At 39.5% G+C, this 14,454-nt stretch overlaps 1 protein-coding gene across 1 annotated transcript in view; it reads right to left on the bottom strand.

The window, feature by feature from the left end:
- Positions 1-1,008: 1,008 nt before the first annotated feature.
- Positions 1,009-14,454, bottom strand: part of LOC103130694 (caskin-1-like) — a 26,486-nt gene continuing 13,040 nt past the window's right edge. Inside the window, exons 5-9 of the mRNA XM_016666116.1 lie at positions 8,816-8,954; positions 7,153-7,937; positions 6,433-7,075; positions 4,167-4,758; positions 1,009-2,735 (exon numbers count right to left, since the gene is read on the bottom strand). Coding sequence (XP_016521602.1) covers positions 2,651-2,735; positions 4,167-4,758; positions 6,433-7,075; positions 7,153-7,937; positions 8,816-8,954 — 2,244 coding nt within the window. The 3' untranslated portion in view covers positions 1,009-2,650. The remainder of the gene's footprint in view (positions 2,736-4,166; positions 4,759-6,432; positions 7,076-7,152; positions 7,938-8,815; positions 8,955-14,454) is intronic.

The following is a 14,454-nucleotide window of genomic DNA, read 5'->3' as shown; positions in this document are numbered from 1 at the left end:
AGGAAACGTATATGTATTTTCTGTTACACTTTTGGATAATTTCTCTTTTATCCTTGGCTTTAGCCTGTGAACCAGGCCGTCTCTGAAGTCATTGAGCACTCCAATTGAGACCAGCAGACTGAAGCCCTGCCTGTGACCAGTGTTCCCAGTATAATAGTTTTATTCTTTCACTTTTTGTGTATTTTTAAATATCTCAATCTGAAGTATTAGTGTATTAATACAGCTTATGTAATGAAATAAAGATAATGTATTCTATTAGAATTATTTTCACTCTTTGCTGTCAATAGCAGAGTTGATATACTGTAGTAAATATTTTTTCTCTGGAAAAAAGTAAGAAAAATATGTAGTTTAATGTTTGACAATGACTGGTTTATAAATCAAAAGTCATTTCTCAATGTATAAAAAATAAATACAAGAAAATAATTAGTTTCTTGTCTTGAAACGTTAAATGTACATTGAATTATGTAAATATGTTCAATTAAACTCTGTAAAAGTTCCCCCCCCTGACTTGTTGTCGGCTCCTTCTTAGTTACCACGGGCTGCTTCTCTGATTGATACTCTCCCTGGCCGGCCTGCACAGGCAGAAGGCCTTCTCTTGATAGGTTTGCAATTTGCTGCTTTTGTGAGCTTGGGATATTGTTTTACCAGAAAAGCTATTTACATTGAGATTACTTTAAATACAGACTATTTATTAGGTAAGTGACTTGGATATTACTTAAATGTATTAGAGTAAGAACAGGGGATGGGCAATCATGTGCATAACACTTTTTAAGCTTTTATTTGTTGAAGAATATGAAGAAAATTAAAATGTTTTTCTTCATATCACAATTAGGCACTTTTTGTGTCGGTCAATAACATAAACCCCCCAGTGAAACAGACTGGAGTTTAAGATTGTAATGTGACAAAATTTGAAATTATTCTACAAAACTTGTTTTTTCAACAATAAAGCTGTTGGAAAAAAACATGAAAGTGTACTAGGTCAAAAAGAAAAATATTCCAAGAGTGACATCAGGTTTAATTTATACATTTATTCTTATGACAGCTGTACAGGAATGCATCGTCACAGCAGAAACACCCAACTGAACCCAACCATGACACAACAGCTGTCACAACACATCCAGAACCCAACCAGCAATATACAGACTCAAATCAGCTTAGCTCATTCAGTGTTTAACACCATCATGATAATCATCATAGTTATAATTATTAATATTATTATTCACATAGAACAGTCTCTCAAATATATCTCTGTTTTCAAAGAGCATAAAAATACAAGTGAACTCTTCATAGGGATGAAAACTGGTGGTTGGTCTGTTGTCTGGGGGAAATCACTGAAAACAGAGAACTCTTGGAAGAGAGGAGCCAACTTATTACAGCTTACAGCTCATAGACATGGAGGATTAAGCTTCAGGGGTACAAGACTCACAAATAACTGAGAAGTTACTTCCAGACAAACCAGACAAAGAGGGTTTAAAGCGATCAAAAACATTATAGTAGACAGAAAGAAAAACAAAAACAAAATAATAGATAAAGAACACTGCGAAGGCACAGAGATTTGCAGATTTATCTAATTAGACAGGTTTCAAATAAGGGATGTGGGAAAAAGAAGTAGGTCAGATAAGGGCAACTTCACTAACCGACAATAGATGGAGCTCTAAGCTCAAATATCCAGGTCAACTATAAACTATGTGTCTTTTTTACTGTATGTACGATGTAATGCATTGAAATATAGGAGTATCTTCTGAAAACACCATTCACTGCAGCAGCACACAGGGAAATACCACATAAGAGTGTGTGTGTGTGTGTGTGCGTGCGTGCGTGCGTGTGCGCACATATTTCCATGTATTTCTCATGAATTATTTCCAAGCAATCCTTCCACACATGATATATAAACAGCAACACCAGTAGCAATATTGAAAATAATGGAAGTCCCACCAATGTGTGTATGAATGTGTGTGTGCTTGTTTGCATTTCTTGTAAATTTATGGACACATCTGTGTTTAGTTTGTCTGATCAAAATGGGTGGGAAAAGGAGGTAACTGGCTGAAGCGTATAAGCAGGGACTACACACACTCGAAACAACAACAAAGCCAACTATAACGGCAACGGCACCAACGACAACATGAACAGAGACGACACGCGGGGCAGGAGTCCTCCACTCACACAGAGGAGAAGGAGGCTACAATTCATCTGGAAAAAAAGGGATTCTTTTTTCAGACTGGAGGACTCAGACAGCAGCTTTTCTTTCTGTGTGCTTTTTTAAAAAACCCTCTGTTTTCTATCAGGTTATCAATCTGCCTGTCAGACTATTTATGTGCTTAGGTTTGCAAGCAATATGCTTATCAGATAAAAGGATACACAAAAAGATTGTGCTTCTTGGTCCACGTAGCCGTCTGGGGCTGGGTGGAGGCATCGTCATGTGGGCTGCAGAGGTCAGAGGTTGTGTGGGAGCGTTTTCCTTGCAGCAAGAAAAGGAGCAACAAACAGCTCTCCCACTACTTGGTATCTGCATGAGGATACTCGGGAAGCTCTTACAAAAAAAATTGCACGCCAGCATTTAGCCTTGGGAAAGACTTTTCTTTGTACACCTACACACAATGAGGCGGACAGAAGGGAGGACGTTGTTGGAAAAAGGCATGTGGATGGGAGATCAGTCCAGCATTGCATCCAGCTGGTCTGCCAAGTCATCAAACATACTGCCGATGTCATCCAGGATGGAGACTGTTGCTTTTTTGCTGGAAACAGAATTAAGATGAGAAAAATTTATAAGGCTCCAACACAATTTAATTTTTTCCTAAATTAAAATTTCCAGCTTTTTCAGTACTTGTATGTTCATACTAAATTCATTCAGATATTTTCTACAGTGATCAGACTTTAAGTGTAGGATGGATAGATAGATAAAAAGACTTCCTGAGTCTGTGCAGTAACTCTGAGCTGGTACACCAAAACCAAATAAATTACAATGAGAGATGACAAGACTTTTATACCGTACATGAGACAGATACATACCCAGTACAGATTAGATTTATGGTCCAAACCGACCTAAACCAAAATGCAGGCCGGGTCGGGACAGAATTATTGGCTTGATAGTAGCATTTATCGTATCATTTATCATTTAATGTGATGAATTTCTTATAACAATTTTGATTTATCCTTGTCACAATAAATTCCACTTAATGTTTAAAATTCCCCAAAATTCTTCTTACTGCCGGGATTGTTACTTGTACTGTTTTCTCCACTGTTTCTTCAACAGAAGCATCAATAAATATGAAAGTACAGTTACTGTGCAGATTCATGATACAAAAACACTTTTTTGTGATTGGTGTCCTAATGAAGCGAATGGAAATATTTTTCAAGAGCATTATTTTTGGCTCCAGTTGCTGTGACACACTCACAGCCATACCTAAAAATACCTAAAAATAAGTTATATATAGTTATTATTGTCACTTTTATTGTTGTAACAGTTTTGTCACAAAATATTGTGACAAAACCTTAAATCCATATCGCCCACTCAGGCTTCAGTGGCACATGTAATAAGCCTGCAATATATACAGCGCAGAGAAAACCAAATGAGAATGCTTGATTGAATTAATCTACTGATTATGTCTAAATTCAGGAGCAGAGGGAGTAAAGTAAGGAAGGAACAGAAGTTAATCAGACAGGAACAAGCTCAGTCTGAGCCGCCCTGCTCCACTTGGGCAGCAGTGGAAAAAAGATCCTATCAATCACACGTCCCAGAAGATTTCCACTTGACTCACCCTGCGGCTACAACAAGCGTGAAGATGGAGCTGGAAGACGTTAAGTGAAATCTAAAAATTGGACAAGTTACACTGTTTACTCAAATGGTGGTCTAAAAACAAAAACAGTAATGGGTCGGATGGGTCTAGGGCACACTCAGGTTGGGTCGAGTTTTTTAGGCCCAGCAATGCATGAACTTAAATGCACAGTTAGTAGGACTTTTTGCCATCTTCTTTAGTATTAAAAGATTAATTTGCTAACTTCTGAGACAGGTAGGACATTCCTTGTGAGGTTAGCATCATGTGTGCAGGGATGTTATTGCAACAGCTGTTGGTTTGTAAAGTTATTAATCTCACATAATTTATGTAACAATTAAAGTTAAAACTTAACATGCGTCCCTCTGAAGTTCTTTATTTATGAATACTCACTCATTTGGTCTGTCCTCCTCTTTGATTTTATGCTCTACAGTCAAGGAGGCACTGGTCTCCTCCAAACGATGCTGAATCATCCCTTCTTGCTCTCCTCCTTCTTCTTGACTCTCTTCTTTTGCTTTCTCTCTCCTCAAAGGCCTCCTTTCCATCTCCTTCAAGTTTTCATCCTCTGCCCTTTTCTTCTTCTCCTCCTGTTCTGTTTTCCTCTGATGCTCCCTCTCTCTTATTCTCTCCTCTTCCTCCTCTGCCTCCCGTCCTCCCAGCAGGTCAATGGAGAGGCTGGCAATGGAGGAGCGGGGAGGTTTGACTGGGTGTGGTGACGAAGTAGAAGGACTCTGGGCCGGAGAGGTGGATGTGAGAGGGAGTCCCAGAGAAAGAGAGGGAGCAGAAGGAGTGTCAGGAGCTGGGAGTGGAGCAGCAGCTGGAGGAGAGAAGGGTCTGGGGGCCGGAGTGGGACTAGTAGCAGCTGGACTGGTAGAGGCAGGGCTGGGGCTCGCGGCAGCTGAAGCTACTGCTGCTTTTCCTGGTTTGGGAGCCGTTGGAGGCCCACGGGGTTTTGGTGATACAGGAGGAGGGACACGCTTTGGCTCTGGTCACAGAAAAATGCCAGATGAAATGCTGTTATACGCAAAACAAATTTAATCAATTTAAATCAATTCAAGCAGCCAAAGTTTTAAGTATTTTTAAGAGGTCTTACACATTAGTTGTACTTGCTTTCTCAAAGTCTTTCAACATTTATTCCCCCACAAACAAGTCCATGTGCTTTGAAAGACATATTTTCAGTTATGCTGTTTATGGTGAAATTTCATGTGACAGAGCACAAAGGTCATTCAGTCACGCTTTTTGTATCAGCCATGAATCTGTATCAGATATATATATAAATAGCTAATGCATTCCAACAGCATAGATGGAAAAGTTCCTTTGTGACCCTGAAGACTGTCCTTCTAAATAAGACAGACCTCAAATTGATAACGAATCATTCAAATGAACAAATGTTGTTTTGGTGTATTTTGCTTATATCTAAAGAACATCAATATTATATCTTTAACATTCATATATTCGATATATTCAATGTAGAATATAATATACCCAAAACAAGAAAAAATATCTTTGTCATCAGTTTGTCTAGTCTTTTATGCATATAACAATCTTTTGTTCTCCTCTGTTATTGCAAAAGAGGGCAGCATCATTTTAAGATGACTTTGTACCTCTACTGATATTATCGTACATAGTCTCGAGATACTCCACAGATCCAATGTGTGTAGAGCGTGACATAGTATTTTCATATTTAGGCTGTCAAACTGCTAGCGCTCACTTTCACACCTGGGGCAAATGATATCTAAGACTTCCTTTGTCAAACGAAGTAACAAGTAATGAGTCAGCTTGTCAAAGTTAAGACCAACTTAACTTTGACAATAAAAATTTCTGTGAAATCTCATTACTTACCTGTTGGATGCTGAACAGAAATGACTAAACAACTAACAGAAATCAAAAGATAAACATTGAAAGATGTTTTCATACCTAGATTTGGTTTGATTAGAGACCAAATTTCAACATTTGCTACATTTTCAGCTACTGCAGTTTGGATTCACTATGCACTGTGCCAAACTAATCAAACCCTTTGACCAATCTGTTCCCCACCCTCACCTATGGGGGCGCTGCACCAAGAATCACTGAAGGAAAAATCTTAAAAACCCTTGAAGAAGACATTGAGCTCAATTTTACATTGACATAAATACTTCCTTCTTCAGGAAATGTAAGCAAAAATGGGGTGGTGCCAGAGTTTAGTGGTTGTGGGATTTCTCTTTTGTCTTTTGCAAAAAACCATGAGCCATTTTTCCAGTATGCGCTAGACTTGTGCATTTGTTTTAGTTGTGTTTCCCTTGTGCTATGTGCACTTCCTGCTTTTGGAGCGGTCTCTGGTCTGCTTGGTGTTCACATATGTATTTGATCCTTTCTAGAGTTCACTTCAACCAAACCGAGACTTACCTGTGTAGGTGGTGCTTCGCTTTTTTGGTCTGCATTAGGCAGTGTGAATGAGTGCACATTCACACTGCCTAAAATGAATCTGACTTTCTAGGCAAATGAAAGTTTGATTAAAGCAGACTAAACAGAGCTGGTGTGAATGCACTCTTAGAAAGGCTAGGCAACTGTTGATCAAGACCACTTAAAAAGATAACATGAAGGTTTAACTCAACAGAGTTGAAAAGAAAATTGAGGCATTTTAAAACTTTAGCACAGAGTTGTATTTGTGGGTTCTCACCGGGACTCTGTGCTGGCTCAGCATTATCTGGTCCTGGTATGGGGACTCTTCGAGTCGGAGTAGGTGGGTCTGTCTGGGTCTTTCTCAGGGAGCCTGTAGAAGGCTTGGGTGAGACCGGTGGCTTCAGAGACTTTCTGGCTTCCATCCACTCACAGGTCTCGCTGCCGGCCTCCGTCCTCTCAGAGGCCTCAGACACTGGCCTCCGCCTCAGCACTACACCTCCGTTCTGCTTCGCCTCGCCCACGTTTTTCTGGGTCCCCTCAGGAGAATTTGATTGATTATTGCTTTGAGTAACTGATTCAGTTTCTTCTGTTGTGCGTGATCTGTGTATTGTTTCTGAGCCAGTTGTCATGGTTATTACAGTAGTAGCTGTTGATGTGAGGGTTTCAGATTCTGTAGTTGGAGGACGTGGTTTCCTCCTGAGCGTAGCTGTTGCATCTGTGATCTCAGATGCTGAGGTGGCCACAATGGAGCGAGGTCGAGGTTCTGGACGTCGCTTGACAGGTTGTTGAGGTAACTGGTCAGGAGTCTCATCAGGAAGGTTTTCAAGTCCACTGATGGTCCTGCGCCGGTTTGCAACATCATCCTCAGATGGTCCCAGACCTCCAGCTCCAGCCTGTGGACGGAGCAGAGGAGGACTCGCCTAAAAGTCACAAGGCTGTTACTAAAACTTTTTGCATTAGGTTGAAAGTGTAAAATTCCAAGTTTTCACAGACTCACCTGTAGGAAGTTGGTGCCACTTCCCACATTTCTTGGCACCATTGATGTTTCCAACATGGCTGCGAGACTGCGGACACTCCCAGAAGCCCCCTCTGATCGCTGAAGGCCAGCAGAGTCCTGAGCTCTCAACGCTGCTCCCAAGCTGCCACAGTCACTGGCTCGCCTCTCTCGATAGGTTGGCAGACCCAAAAGCCCCATCCCCTGTCCTTCACTGTCCCCGTCGCCACCGGTGATGGAAGAACAGGAGCGTTTAGGTGGTGTAGGAGGTCGGCCTTTCCGACGGGGACGGAGGGTGACAGATGACTGGCTGCGGTTAACGGTAACATCATTAGGTGCAGCAGTATGAGTGGAGCTGCTTCGGCACACGGTGGCGTATCGGGAGTCCAATTCAGAGCCGATGAGGCTGTGAGTCCTCCGTCGTTCCTCCTCCTCACATGGCAGTCGCAACAGCGGTACTAATGGATCGAAGGCGGATGTTTGGGTGGACGGTCTTGGGCGAGCCCTAGGGGAGGCCTGCTGGGTGCGGGCATGTGGAGGGGTTTGTGGGGGTGTCTGGTTCGGTGTGTGGGGAGGCGTTTGTGAAGAAGTGAGACCTGGGTGAGCTTTGGCCAGCGGGCTAGGGGCCCCCTCCCTCAGTTTCCTTGCCTCCCTGCGTGACTCTGAGGAGGTGCTTCCTCCTGGGCTGGAAGGAGGAGAAGTGGGACTCTGAGGAGGCTCTGAGCCACTTCCTCCTCCTTGTAGTTCCTTGAGTTTCTTTACTCCCAACATCAATTTTTTCTGATGTCCTGTAGGACATCAGAAAAAGATGGAGACTTTATTGTAAGTTGAGAACAGATTTACAGTGCCTAGAAATGATATTAATAACTTTTTCATGTTACAACTAGAACCAGTGTTTTTCATTAAGATTTGATGTGATAGTTCAACATTTCATAGAACGTAATTATGAAGTGAAGTGATGCATGTTGTGCAATTCTGTTTAGCCGACTTTAAGCCCGTAAATAAACATTTGAGAAGTCATCTAGTTGGCATGTAGTCTACTTCTGTGTACGGTAATTTAATTTGTGTAAAATGTAGCTGTTCTGTAAAGACCCCTGTGGTTTGTTAGATGACTTTAGTAAATAGTTTCTTGAAGACAAAAAAACACACCAGGCAAGATCAAGAAAAAGTCATGGGACATTTAAAACTGGGTTGGGATATAAACCATGAACCGTTCACAAACGCATTTCATTTCATCTTCAAAAAATGGAAAGGTTTTGTCACAACTGCAAAAGCAGCATGAGGTGACTATTTAACCTAACTGGCTGGGTGACCAAAGGTAGCATTAATCAGAGTAGCAGCCAGGAGGCCCATGGTAACCCTGGTGGAGCTGCCAAGAGCCACAGCTCAGGTAGGAGAATCTGTCAGCAGGACAGTCTTGCACTTCATAAACCTGGTCTTAATGAAAGAGTGGCATTGAAAGCAATAAAATCAGGTCTGTTAGCAGGCCTTAGCAAAATGATGGAATAATCTCTGGTCACGTGAGACCCAAACAGAATTTTTTGGCTAATAATCATGGCACAGAAATACTCTATACAGTATATTGATGGTTGTGACTTGGCAAAATGTGAAAAATGCTAAAGGAATAGGAATACTTTTGCAAAGCATTGTATATGTACTGGTTTACCGAGCTTAGCGATGCCAATCTCTTGCAGATCTTCAAGGCTGATGTCTGAAACAAAGTCAATGTTTTCATATCCATTCTGGACAAGAACTTGGTAGTACTGGCTGAGACCGAGGTGAGACAACCAGTCTGCCAGGTTGGCCTAAATGAAACACAGAACACATAGTTAATGGGACAGAAAAAAAACAGTGAGCAAAGTCTAACAAAAATATTTTAAAAACTCCCTCATAAACCCTGAAGAACTATTCATGAGGAACATTTGACATCCAGTGGCTTACAAAAGTATTCATATCCCTTGAACTTTTCCATATTTTGTCACATTATAACTAAACATAAATATATTTTATTGCAATTTAATGTGAAAGACCATCACAAAGTAGTATACAATTAAGTAAGAAGAAAATTATACATGATTCAAAATAGTTTTTACAAATAAAAAACTGAAAAGTGTGGTGAGAAAAAGTATTCAGGCCCCATGAGTCAACACTTTGTGGATCCATCTTTTGCTTCAAGTCTTCCAGAGTTTGTCTCTACCAGCTTTGATCATCTGGTGCAGCGTTTCTCAACCTTTTTTGGGCCTGAATGATGGACCACGTATCCATCATTCAGGTCCCTTATCGCCCCCCCATCAAAGAAAATGTAAGCTACTTGCACTGAATATTATTTTATGATTAATATTAACAAAAATTAGACATCCTTTTAATGTCATACAAATATGAGACAGAAACATGGATGATATTTTTCAATAGACCTGTCTATTGATTTATAGATTTACTGGACAGAAATTACAAAGAGCAAAGCTGGTTCTTAATCCAGTCCCAATGAGTCAAATTGAAAGTGTCATGGAATCACTTAGCAGCACCATGACATTAAAACTGACATAAAAAAATAATATGAATGTAGTGGTATAGAAATATACATAATTCCACACAAATAGTTTCCAGGTGAGAAGTTCCGGTTCTTAAGGTGGGCGAGGTGTATATAAGGAGCTGCTGCGTTCAATCAGGATGTGTCTCTTTGTTCTCCCACTGTGTGGTTCGCGTCCTGTGGGCTCTGGCAGCGAAAAGCAGCCAATCGCCGGCTGGTGCATGTTGCGCTGATATCCTGGTGGTAGGTGTTCTCTCTCCCTGTACTTTAGCTGATCTTGGTCAGAAAATCTAAATTGAAGTGTGATCGTAGGTAAAACGCCACTGCGGTGCGCTCCTTCTCTTCATCTAAACTCCAGTTTGTTCCAGTTTTATTTAAAATGGTGACTAATTAATTTTCGCAGGTCCCCCACAGTTGGACCATTGCTGCTCTGCTCTGTCTGCATTGGTCTCCCGGATCTCTGTCTGTTTGCTTTCATCTCCCGGATTTCTACACAATCGTTTTAAAGTTGTACTGCGGCGTCATCCGCCTTCATTGAAGGGTGTTTGGGGTGTGGCATCGGCGCCCATTCCACCTCCTGCTGTGGCGTGGCAAGAGGGCCACGCCTGGTCCTGATGTTTTAACTTGTATTGTCTATTGTTAATTTCTATCTTGTTTTTTTTTTTTTTACAGCCCTTTTTGTTCTTTAGTCGGGCTGATGTTTTCCTTTATTAGGTTTAAGGTTGTTATATTGGTTAACTGTTTTTGTTTGTTTGCAGTTGCTGAGGTCCGGTGTTGGTGTGGTGACGGTGTCTTCCTCTTCTGCGTGCTGTGATTCTTGAGTTTGGGTTTTCTCACTGCGTCTGGTGTTTAAAGTTTTTTTTGTTTTTTTTTTTTTGTGGCTTGCTGTGTTTGGATATCGTCCCCATAGCGCCCCCTTCGGCCGGTAACAGCTACTGTAGCTCTTCTACTTTCTTTGACTTCCTTTGTTTTTCATTCTTAAACTGGTTTTAAAAAGAATATATAAAAAAAAGAATTTAATAAATGATTTTTGTAAACTTTAAACTGTCTCAGATGTTTCAATCCTTCGCATAATCGAAACTGTGCGCCTTAAATAAAAGGTAATATTCCCAGGGTGGCGTTGTTGAGCGATCTATTAAAACTAAAGTTCCACAAAATCTGAGTTTCATCTAGTATCGCCACATTGAAGAAACAAATGTATAAAATAATTAAACATAAATGAGCTTCTTACTGCTATAGTCTGTAAGATGTATTTCTTCTTGGTAGTAGATGTGGTCCCAACAAACCCATGGCACAATATTATCTTATCTATGTCGTTCTTGCCATACAGTCCCCTTTACTAATTATTGCTTGAAATGTCTTGCCATACCAGTTAATTCTGCATTTAGTTTCTTAGTTTGTTCTTTGTGCATTTCCATAGTTTCCTTTGATTAGTACTGTCGTTTCTTGGTTTATCTTTTTAGTTTCTCTCCTGTTATTAGTTTGCTTCTCCTTTGCATTGACACACTCCATCTTCACTCGTCATGCCATTCACCTGCTGCTCTGCCTCATCGCGTTTCACCTCATCTGCCCTTACATAAGCTCTTGATTTTTCACTGTTCAGTGTCGGATTCTCTGTTTTCATATCCTGATTCACATCTAGTTCGTTGCTCCGTTTTATGTCCCGGTTTTCCTCTTACTGAGTTTTGTGCAACGTGCACGTCATTTTATTTTTTTTACCCTCTACGGTGCGGAGATATCGGGGAGCGTATTGATGGGGGAAAGGCAGACTGACGTAAACCTGTTACTACAACAATGGAAAACATCCCGGTAGTGAGATTTAAAAGTGCTCACAGCAAATTCAAAAGTGTTAGATTTCCAGTTAATTCAACAATTTAGTCTAATTCAACAACATGAGTCTTAGTTTCCTTAAAACTGTCAAAAAAATCTGAAGGCCATTTGAGTTGATATTATTTTGCTGCCTTTTGTATTTTTTTTCTTCATGAGTATGTCATGTTGGTGACTGAAGCATGTTTTGATGACTTCAACACATTTCTTGAGGTTGGCACGACTTTTAATGCTGTCCAGAATAATGTTTCTGTAAGCTGACTAATTTCTATAATATAAAGTGTTTTAGATTTTGTTTCAAGGCTTCATGAAGATCCTAGTTCTAAAAAATTAGAATTTTCTGACTATTTTGATGGGTCAGGCTTTAAAGGGTTTTAATGTCTGAGTTGTGTTCATGGTAATTATTTCTGACTTTTTTATGCTTTATCTTGCAGGTGGTGAAAAATGCTCTTCAGGCTAAACCAGGTGGACAGAGGATTTTAAATTAATATGATGGTAACTGTTAGGATTTTTGTGTTATGATTTTTACATTTATAATATCACATAGACTAATGTGATTTTCATTTAGAAGTGTTTGATTTTTTTTGTCTGTTAAGACTTTTGACTGCTGCGTTGAAGACTTTTTGATCCACTCTCAGAATGTCTCTGCTGCAAGATAACTGATTACTCCCTCCAGCCTTGAGAGAAATCTTTTGCAAGGGAAAGAAAGAGATGACCTGTGCATAGACAAAGCTTGCATTGTCCTTTCTGTTCATCTCTTTTGTTCTTTCCTTTTCCAAAATAAAAGGCCAGCTTTAGCTGAGAGGGTGGAACGCTCAGTGAAAGGCTCAGAGGAGCAGTTTGCTGAGTCTTCTCCTTTTGCAAAAGTGCAGCCATAAAACTCATACGTTGTTTGTGGTTCTTTATATAGGTTCAGAAAAAAATCATCAGTAACACACAGGTGGGTCTGGTTAGTTTTGCTGACACTTCTCTTTAAAATATTTATTTTTCTGATGTTTCTGCTATTTTTCCTGTTTGTCTTCCCAGCATTCCTCTTTTGGTTCATGTTCTTCCTATATCCAAAGGTCACAAGAAGAATCCCAAACAGCTCATGTCAAACTGTGGACCATGTTGTCAGATATGTGGTTATTCCAATGATTCTTGTGTAGAAACACTTTCTCGTTTGCTATTTGAATGTAGTTGTGCTCTATATAGTAAATTTTTATTATTTGTTGTCTTAGCATTTTGTCAAAGATGGGAGCCAGTGTTGAAGCCTTCCTCATTGGTGTGGAACCAGGACAGCCCTTCTTCCTGCATGTTGGTGAAAAACAAGAGCAGCACCAAAGACACTATACCATCGGTGATCACAAGACCATCCATGGCAGCTTTTGATGAACTTTCAAAGCACACTTCACCTTCAGTGCAAAGTACCATGAATTCCTCTACAACTTCTGTACATTAATCCAAGCTACAGTTTTCAATCAATCAAATTTTATTTGTATAGCACATTTCAGCAGCAAGGCATTTCAAAGTGCTTTACATAATTAAAATAAAAACAGCATGTGACATTGATTAAACAGTGAGAACCTTGATCAACATTGATGGGACTTTTGTACGACACTTGGAGATGAATATCCTTGCTTTTATTTTGCCTGGAGTGGACACTCTTTATTATGATGATCATTTAAATGCATACTGTATCAAGAGGATTTGTTGGTAACACTTTGTTGGTAACACTTTGACAGATTGTGAATAAGACTGTAATGACACCATCATAAACATGACATAACACCTGTCATGAACATGAGTAAGTCTTCATGAATATTTGTGACTGTCATAAAGTGTCATTCGGTAAATTATGACACTTTTAATACAAAGTTGACATTCAAAATGTCTTATGACAACTTGACATTAACCAAGAAATCATGATCTGACATAAATTTGTTATAAAAGTATTGATTAAACTTTCAAAATTAGCTTTATGTGGTAATATTGCTCTGCCATTTTGTTTAGTCTTAAATTTCTTAATTTAATTGATCCTAAAGTTTTACAGCAAGATGTCTACAAAGCACTTATGAACTTAGCATTTGAAACATTATTTAAGGCTGTTTTAAGTAGTGCAATACACCATCTCCAGTGTGTGGGTGAAGAAGAAATCTTCCATATTATAGGGCCAACCTAACACAAGGTTATAACCATAGACGTAATATAAGAATAGACGCCTCATGGACCGCTCTCGCCTATTGTCGCTGACGAGATTTAGGGCGGCCATCTTGGAGCGGTCCACCACTCCACTCTGTAATTTGTCTAGCGGGCACAATGACGTATCGGCGCATTTAATCGATCACAACACGCTTTTTTGTTACTGGAAACCATATTCAAACATCTATCAAAGCATTCAAACAATTGTATTTTTTAAGTATGTTTTTAATACATAGTTCATCATATTTAATTATGCTTAGTGGCTATAACAATAGAATAGGAATAGGATATTCCTATTCTATTGATATTGATGTATGAAGGGCATATTACAAAGCACACAGCCGTTCATAATTTAATAAATTATTTAGTAATATCAATACATATTTTATATAACTATACAAACACTAATGATTAATACTGAATAATATATATTGGATACATGTTTATATGTATCCAACAACAATGTACATACATACAGAGACAGACAGACAGATATATGTTTTTCAGCCGACGAGTCCAAAATCCGATGTGAGATTCATCCTGCAGTGAATCCGTCTCTCTTTATAGATTTCTCCCTCTTCTTCCTCACATCGTGTCTTTAGGAAACCTTCAAAACAAAAACGGAAGATTTGGGATGTATCTTACTTTTGACAGAGTGAAAGAATTACATATAAATAATAGTCTTTACCACCTGTGTTTTATAATATACGTTACATTGTTTCATTTCTAATATAGGCCCTTGTGTCAGATAATCTAAGTCAATGTTA

This window comes from Poecilia formosa, unplaced genomic scaffold (genome assembly GCF_000485575.1).
Source record: "Poecilia formosa unplaced genomic scaffold, Poecilia_formosa-5.1.2 Scaffold662, whole genome shotgun sequence".
In the NCBI taxonomy this organism is placed as follows: domain Eukaryota; kingdom Metazoa; phylum Chordata; class Actinopteri; order Cyprinodontiformes; family Poeciliidae; genus Poecilia; species Poecilia formosa.
This window is presented reverse-complemented; position numbering and strand designations above follow the sequence as displayed.